At 42.3% G+C, this 8,897-nt stretch overlaps 2 protein-coding genes across 2 annotated transcripts in view; one reads left to right on the top strand and one right to left on the bottom strand.

Annotated features, from left to right (window-relative positions):
* Nucleotides 1-1,280: 1,280 nt before the first annotated feature.
* Nucleotides 1,281-2,489, bottom strand: LOC124621823 (NAD(P)H-hydrate epimerase). The gene has a single exon (XM_047147262.1). The coding sequence runs from the start codon at nucleotides 2,238-2,240 to the stop codon at nucleotides 1,473-1,475; it is 768 nt and encodes a 255-aa protein (XP_047003218.1). The 5' UTR covers nucleotides 2,241-2,489; the 3' UTR covers nucleotides 1,281-1,472.
* LOC124621822 overlaps nucleotides 2,378-8,897 on the top strand; it is a 182,004-nt gene continuing 175,484 nt past the window's right edge. The window contains exons 1-3 of the mRNA XM_047147261.1: nucleotides 2,378-2,657; nucleotides 3,030-3,181; nucleotides 3,257-3,415. Of these exons, the coding sequence (XP_047003217.1) occupies nucleotides 2,645-2,657; nucleotides 3,030-3,181; nucleotides 3,257-3,415 (324 nt within the window). The 5' untranslated portion in view covers nucleotides 2,378-2,644. The remainder of the gene's footprint in view (nucleotides 2,658-3,029; nucleotides 3,182-3,256; nucleotides 3,416-8,897) is intronic.

Below are 8,897 nucleotides of genomic sequence, written 5' to 3'. Positions count from 1 at the left end.
TACAAGTGCCAGCAATTCTTGAGTGGAAGAGATTTATGCAGTCTACATCTAACACATTTATGGGTGAGATAATTGCAATAACTTTCTGGTAATTCATTAATTCCATCAGTGACAAAAAGAAATTTATGCAGCTTTACAACATGCTGTCAAGAATAGAAAGCTGTAACATGCCACATTCACCAGCGCCCCCCCCCCCCCCCCCAACTCTACACAGGTCAGTGACATCACAGTTGCCAAGTGGTCTTCATTAATGTGGGACAAGGAAAAAAAAATTAAAATATGTTTAAATTCACTGATGTCCAATACACTGACAGAGAGGATATTCTGCAATTGTTTGAGGATGAGTTTCAATGGCTACAGTTACAGTTCAACAAAAAAAATTTCATGGGAAACATTACATGGGTGAAAAACAGAAAGGCTGTATTTTATGTGCACTGTAAAGTATTCAATCTTTCTCAACAACTATTACCAATGGTAGTACACATCATCATATGGCTTATGCTCATTTCCTATAGGGTCATTCCACGTGAAATGCCCTAGGGCTCCCAGCTCGACCCTCTTCAATTTTGATGAAATTTGTACAGGATGTACCTGAGGGGCCTACATGAACTTATGCAAATTTTCAGGCTCACCTGTAGCTTGGTTGAGGTGCTAGAGCCATTTTCATGAAGATCACTTTTACAGAAACTGAAAAGTCATGAAGAAATTGTTAAGTTTGGCATTCCACTATGCCTAATGTAAAAGAACTAGACTCTTGCTTCTGGGTATAGTGGTTCAACTTTGTGTGCTTTACACACAAATGTTGCAAAAAGAGTTCAGAAAGCAATGCATTTGGCATTATCTCAGTTCAAAGTGGGCAACAAATTATGTTATGAGAAATTTGCCCCATAGTTTAACAAGGCATAAGTAGTGGATAAAGTGCACTATGGACGTGGTCTTTTGCCAAACTACTGCCTGTCTGGGTGTTTAGTATATCACAAATTTTGGCCCGTCTTGCGAGTTTAATTAATGTGCTACCATCCTGTCAATTTGCTAAAAAACATAAATGTATCAAAATATACCCACTGGGATCATCGTCTAAACTGGGACACTTTACTTGGAATGACCCTATAATAATAATCTTCAAAAGTTACAAATACAAATTCTAGACCCTACTGTAAACAGTATGGTGAAAACATTACCACAAAGTGGCCTGAACCAACAAAGAAAGATACTGTCTATAATCTATAATAGTTAATATAGCAGGTATAGAATAGTTACACATAAATCAAACTTCACTCTCATTCTGTATGTATGTCATTTAATAGCAAGTATGTAACAAATTTTTTAAAGCATTTCACAAACATACAGTAAATTCAGTTCCACTGCCAGTTTTCACACAAAAGATCAAATGTGAAAATGATGACCTTTTCTTATCTAGCATCACATTTACCCTCCAACTTGAACCCTAACAGAAAACAAGAAAACACAATTCACTCAATTTTAACACAACACTCTGTTCCCGGATATTTTGGTAAATCGAGTTGGTATTTTTTTTCTAAAGGTGGAGGAACAAATCGACCGCCGAGATAATGATATTTTCCGCAGAAATGCTGGGCGCATTTCTTCGGAGCTGTCAAGGAAATTAGAAGTTCTGGCTGTATACCGCCGTCGGACGGGCAACCAGTTTCGACATTCCAACCACTTGGGATGTCCACACTACAAATTGGTGCTTTTGTCTGCTTTAAAGTTTCTAGAACTGGCACAAACTCTGCTCTTGTGGGTGGCTTGTAGCTAAATCCAAATAATGCATCAACAACAGCTGCATATTCATCAACTGTCTTCGTAGGTGGCATGGACTCTAAGAATGGTATCGACATGGACTGGCATTGAGCCACTAAATTCTGATACAACTGTTTTTCAGTTCTCTTCGGGTAGAAGATGGACGGACAGTAACCAAAAAGTTTCAAGTGCCTTGCACAAACAAGACCATCACCGCCGTTGTTTCCGGGACCACAACAAACTAAGACGGTATTCGTCTGGATTCGTTCTAACGGATAACACTTCGCGATTGAAACGGCACAACTTAATCCCGCCAGTTCCATTAACTGGTCAACGCTAAATTTATAGTCATTAAACAGTTCTTGATCGATGTTGATTGCTTCATCTTGGCCAATAAACTTCACCATACTTCTCGACTGAATGGAATTCGCAAATCGTAAACTGATACGTGACACCAATGACACTACTTTCACATTCATTACCCCTCCAAGGAACAACAATAAAAATTCTACAACCACATTTTCGTAAAGGACGTCACACACTCCCAATCTGTACGACTGCACAGTGCACACTGTCGTCTGTCCTCTTCAGTCTTCTGTCTGATTAGTGATTACAATGCGCTTTCTGAGATGAAGATAATCTGTGCAATTCTTGTTTCTTTCAATGTACTATATGATAAGAGTATCACTTCTACCCCGTGATGAAAGTAGTTGTCATACCATGTCTAGAGTAAACGACAAGAAAACAATATACATTACTTAATAAATCACTGATTCAGAGAGCAAATTCTCCGACCAGGTCAATCGATTAATAGTTGGTCCTACTGTCACGTTTGACAGATATGCAGGAGATCTGTATTTTCTATGTACTTTGACTACGGAAAATGGCAGAGCCGGGTAAGTATGATGGATGTAAAATATAACAATAGTGTTGTGTTGTGTAAATCACAGTTTCTTTCTGTTAATGGATTTGCGTGTGCGTAATTGGAACGATACCTTTATAATTAAGTCTGCCCTTGACATTTTAAGGAGAGTTAGCTTAGTTTACGCCACTGACAGGTTGAATCGGGAACGAAGTGACATTGTTTAATTTATAATCTATCTTCACGTTACGTACTTTAAGGGCATGATTAAAGAAAAAAAGATGCCCATTAGAAATTTTGAACCATTTTCATTTACGTCTTCGATTCTTTACAGTTTTGTTATTAGCCATTTATTTTGCCGTGTCAATGTACTTTGTTGAAATCCTGCATGTTATGTATGTTTCAGAAGCACAAAATACCCTCGATCTGTCGAACAAAGGTTTGAAGAAAATTCCTAAAGCTCAAAGTCAGGATTCTCAAAGAGTTACAGAACTGATTTTGGACAGAAATGAACTGCAAAAATGGGACAACATTGATTCATACCATGCAGTGACGAGGGTGAGGTAGCTGCTGGAGATTTATTTCGCCAACTTTCAGTATACGATGTTTCTTATTTTGTTGTTTCTCTTTCAGCTATCAGCATCATACAATCAGTTTCTTCGGATGTATAGTGTTGGTCGTTTGCATCATTTGTGTTGGCTGGATCTGTCGCACAATGGGATTCTGACTATTGAAGGACTTAAAGATTTACTTCATTTGAGGTGGTTGTGTTTAGCGAGCAATAACATTAAGGTAAGTTGAAGACGATCAGTTCTCTCTACTTATGTTACTCAGTCATTTATCATATATCAACAATACCAAATTCTCATGCCTGAGGGCTGAATGCTTTTGACTCTAGTTTCTCTTAACCACCAGTGTTTGTGGAGAGGAGGAGGTGGAGGGTTGGGGAACAGTCATAATAGCATTAATAGAAATAGTTTTTAATTAAGTTGTAATGCTTCAGTGACAGCATCATCCCTCAGTTGAGTGCCTAGGTTCTGTATGTTTGTTTTGTGAGAAACAGTCACAGGGGGATCTGACTGATAAAAATTTCGTTAAACAGAAATCTTTTCTCTTGTTGCTACTGATAAATGATACAAAGAACAATATGAATTATGGTAGACAGCTACTCAGCACATAGATGAAGCAGTGAGTGGCAGGCCAGCATGTTTGAAAGTAGACTAAGCTGCTTGACAAAGTCCTCTTTCAGATTTAGTAGAAAAACACATGCAAATGCATGCGCACCTCTGTCATGTACAGACTCTACAGTTGCTCCTCAACGTGTGTGTGTGTGTGTGTGTGTGTGTGTGTGTGTGTGTGTGTGTGTGTTTGATAAGATAAAAAGAATCTGCGTGGCTTTGACGGGTTAGTCTACGTTTGTGTGGCTTTAAATGTGCCTGTCTACTGCTCAGTGCCACTTCTGTGTGGTAAGTAGCAATCTCTCCTAATTGGTATTGTTGTGATTCTCTTCTGGATTTTCCATTGTTTCATATGAAGACTTACAATGTCGTAGAGGACTTTGGCTAGCATATTGAGTGCCTTAATTTCTCTGTCACACTGGATGCATAATGGATAACAAAGATTGTAGGATGAAAAAGAGTAGATTAATACATTTTTGGTTTTTTTAAATTTATATTTAAGATAATGTAAAAGTAACATATTGGTAGTTTACTCTTCACCAAACAAAATTCGCGGTAAGCTTTATGGAGAAATTTCCATAGTTTTCTGTGTTACATTCCACAGTTGATGCTGATCAGCTTTTTAGTGAACCAGGTGACCAAATTTTCAGTCAAATGAATGCGACAGAAATGTACTTAAGTTGCACTTTTTCTTTCCATCTCGCCATTAATAAGTGTAAGACTTTGGCTGTAGGTTTTACACTGAAGCATTCCAGACTGCTCTGTCAATTCACAATCAGACTGTCACTTTTTAACCTAATCTAGATCTTGGGCTATTTTTCGGACCAGTATCACCATAGCTAAGATTTCTTAGCCACGTTCATCAGGTCAGTTGAATCTACCAATACCAAATGTTTACTGTGCCTCAGAATGCAACGATAATGCGGCTTATGACATCATACATACACGAAAAGGAAGAGAACAGGACTCGGACAAAAATTGATTATTTATTTATTTGTTTTTATTCATTTATTTATTTGTTTTTATTCATTTATTTATTTTTTGTGTGTATTAAGTTTTTAGAATGTAAATAGTGACAGACTGCCCTGTAGCCTGGAAGGTGATACACTGATTGTGAGCAGCCAGAGCTAGTGAAAATGAAGTCCCAAAGCATAAGCATATGTTGCTGGGTCCCTCTGTACCTTCTAAATGCTTATGAATTTATTACACTTTAATTGGTTTTAGAGAGCTCGCACCATGGTGTCATACCCCAGGGGGTCCACATCTCTTTTCTGGATACGAGCGTGGTGAACACGGGACATCGAGCTTGTGCAACTCTCTTTCCTTTCCGGGCTGCATAACTTCCCGTCCCACATCCCTCCCTGTCCCCGATCCTTCCCCCCCTCCCCGCCCCTTCCTTTCTCTTCCATCCCTCTTGTTTTGTGCCTACATCCCGAGATAGACACTTATGACTGTAAAATGTGGATTTTCTTCTTTTCTCTCTATACTGGAAAGTCTCTGTCCTCACTTCGTTCTTCTCTTTTCCTTGATTCTTCTCTTACCCTTCATCTCCACTGCGGCGTTTGAGACCTCCTCTCTTCTTTCCTTTTCTTTGTTCCTCCCTTTCTCTTTCTTTCCTCCCTGTGTGAGTCTGATGGCTGACCCACACGTTCCCTTACATAGCCGGTGACGGGGTAACGCATAATTCCCCGCCCCTGGTAGACAAGTAGGACACCTACGTACCCCCTGGTAAAGGCTAGGCCCAGGGAGGGGTGATTACCCATGCTGGTACCTTTCGAACATGCTGATTGGTCCCTCAGTTTGTTTCTCAGGAGGTGTGACCTGAGGTGTGGACCATCACCTAATGGGGGAGTGCCCTCAGAGTGGCCAGTGGCCCCCCCCACTTGGAAGGAACACGCCATCGGGGACATCGGTAATCATGGGGGATACTTTTGCAATAGTTTCCTGTACTTCTACAACTGTTGCCCACAAAAGAAAGTTAGATCAGTCTTAGCCACAGACAATTCTTCCATCAGTGCCAAAGTTCCTAGTTGTTTCTCGGTCTGACGAAGGTCAAGACTTCACCACATTCAACGCTTTCATTTTTCAGAGAGGTGTCACCGCAATTGCAGGCTCTGTCAACTCTTGTTCGTGGTTACGAAATGGCAGCTTGTTGTTAGAAACAGACAGTGCCCTCCAGGCACAAACATTGCTTCAAACTACACTGCTACACAACTTCCCTGTCTGGTAGGGAGTGCCCCGTACATTAAACTCATCGCGTGGGGTGGTTTATACAAGGTCACTCGATGGATTATCCAGTGAGAACATTCAAAATTACCTGTCTGATCAGGGCGTAACTGCCGTACATCGTATAGTGAAACATGTTGAAAAAGAATTGGTACTCTCTTCTCGATGTTTGACAGAGTTCAGCTTCCATCTAACATTAAAGCGGGATATGAGATCATTTCAGTTTGCCCATACATCCCCAACCCCACTCGTTGCTACCGGTGTCAGTGGTTTAATCAACCAGACAGTCTTGTTCCAATAAGGCCAAATGTGTTACATGTGTCAGGGATGCCCATGAGGGTGATTGTCCACCTCCATCCCCTCATTGCATCAACTGTATGGGTGACCACGCTGGTTCCTCTAGAGATTGCCCTATCTTTGAGGATGAGTGAATTATTCAGGAAATCCAAGTGAAGGAAAAGGAGTCTACCTTGGCTGCTCGTAAGTTATTTGTCAGCAGAAAGTCCATTGTGCTCCCAGCTGGTAAATGTAGCACTGTCCTCTCCTCTCCTCGACCTACTAACAAGGTAGCTATGCAGACTTGCAGTCTCACTTTTAGCGCCACAGTTGTCAGGTCTGCCAGCCCAAACATCACCCGTTCAACCTCCTCACTATCACCTGCTCACTCTAAGGCTCAACCTTTATCGGCTCATGCTAAATCACGGGCCCCAAAATTGGACGCCCAGACATCCAAAAAAGAGCCTATTCGCGAAGATTTTTTTACATACCCAGACCTCACAACCATTGACTCCTTCCAGTTCTCTCAATGTCCTGCTCGCAAGAATGCTCATAAGGAAAACAGTTCTCCTCTTCCGCCATGGTGTGTCTCTTCTGCAGCGCCACCCAGCGGTAACCGCCCGCGGGTATCTTCCGTGTCGCCGAGGCACACTGCTGGCTGCCGATCAATGAGCCGATCACTGCTGGCAGGAGCTGTCCCTGAACTACCTATGGATCAGGATCTTCTGCCTTTGGCTGAATGCAGTTCCACGCCATTGGCCGCCGTCTCTCAGTGGTCATTGAGTTGACGGCAATCGTGGTGAGATTTTTCCCTTTTCTGTCCACCCTATGTCAATTATCCATTGGAATATCTGTGGAATTCGCTCCAATGGAGATGATTTGTTGATCCTCTTACAACCCTACTCCCAGATCGTCTTCTGTCTTCAGGAAACAAAGCTACGTCCCCACGATTGTTTTGTTTTCTCTCATTTCCAATCAGTCCGGTTTGATCTCCCCTCTGTGTATGGCACTCCGGCACACGGGAGACTTACGATTCTTCTCCATTATACTAGCCATTATCACCCAGTCCCCTTAAACAGTTCCTTCCAAGCTGTCGCTGTATTTAATTCCCTCTCTGGATTCACCTTCTCTCTTTGTACTGTATACATTCCATCATCCACACCAATGGCAAGAGCCAATCTCCTTCACCTACTTGGTCAGCTCCCACACCCCTATGTGCTGGTTGGAGACTTCAATGCCGCTTTGGTGATCTCCATGTCCTTGTCCGAGAGGCTCCCACTTGATTTACCTCTTCCAGCAAGCGGATCTTGTTTGCCGTAACACTGGGGAACCTACATTTTTGTCTGCCTCCACGTCAGCCTTCTCTATTTTGGACTTTTCAGTTAGTAGTGTTCATCTAGCTTGGCACTTTGAATGGTGAGCTCTTGCTGATACACACTCGTGACCATTTTACTTGTGTCCTTCGATTACAGCCACAACCGCCATCTATGCGCCCAAGACGCTGGAAGTTTTTCCAAGCCGATTCGACACTTTTCTCCTCTATAGCAACATTTGATGACCGACCATTTCCTAGCATCAACAATCAGGTCACTCAAGTTACAGAAGTTAATCTTATAGCCACGGAACATTCAATACCCCGTACCTCCCACTTGCCCCAGCGCCCCCCCAGTTTCTTGGTGGAACAAGGCGTGCTTTGATGCAGTGCGCGAGCGGAGAAGTGCTCCTCGCGTTTTTGCCACCATCCTACGTTGGCTAACTGTATCTGCTATAAGCAGTTACATGCATAATGCCGTTGCATCATCTGCGATAGCGAGAGGGCAAGCTGGGACTTCTGTACCAGCTCCTTTTAACACCTTCACTCCCTCATCTGTAGTTTGGAGTCGAATTCAAAGGTTATCCGGCACATCTAGTTTCTTCCTGATCTCTGGGCTAACTGTTACATAAGATACCTTAATGGACCAGTTAGCAATTTCTAAATCATTGGATCAACATTGTGCAGAGATTTTGAGCTCTTCAAATTACCCGCCAGCCTTTCTCCTGAAGAAACGAGCAGTAGAAGTGCAACCTCTTGCTTTCTCCTCTCAGTATCACAAAAGCTATAATACTATTTTTTTCTGTGCAGGAACTCCAATGCACACTCTCTTCTTCTCATTCATCCGTCCCAGGACTGTATGGCATCCACCTCCAAATGTTGCTGCATTTGTCATACCATAGTCTGCACTACGTCCTTCGCCTTTATAATCGAATTTGGACTGACAGTACCTTTCCCAGAAGATGGCGGGAAGCTATCATCATTCCTGTTCCGAAACCTGAAAGGACAAACATCTCCCATCTAGCCTTCACCCCATCTCTCTCAAGAGTAGTGTGTGTAAGGTTTTGGAGTGGATGGTAAATTGGTGTTTAGGCTGGTGGCTGGAGTCCCGAAACCTTTTAACACCTGTCCAATGCAGTTTCCAAATGTATCGTTCCACAGTTAACCGTCTTGTTGCTCTCTGCGTGATCATATCATGAACAGTTTTCTCAGGAAACGCCAAATTGCTATATTTTTTGATCTGGAGCGGGCATACCTGTTGGAGGAGAGGCATCCTCCGCAC

Source organism: Schistocerca americana, chromosome 7 (assembly GCF_021461395.2).
Source record: "Schistocerca americana isolate TAMUIC-IGC-003095 chromosome 7, iqSchAmer2.1, whole genome shotgun sequence".
NCBI lineage: Eukaryota > Metazoa > Arthropoda > Insecta > Orthoptera > Acrididae > Schistocerca > Schistocerca americana.
This window is presented reverse-complemented; position numbering and strand designations above follow the sequence as displayed.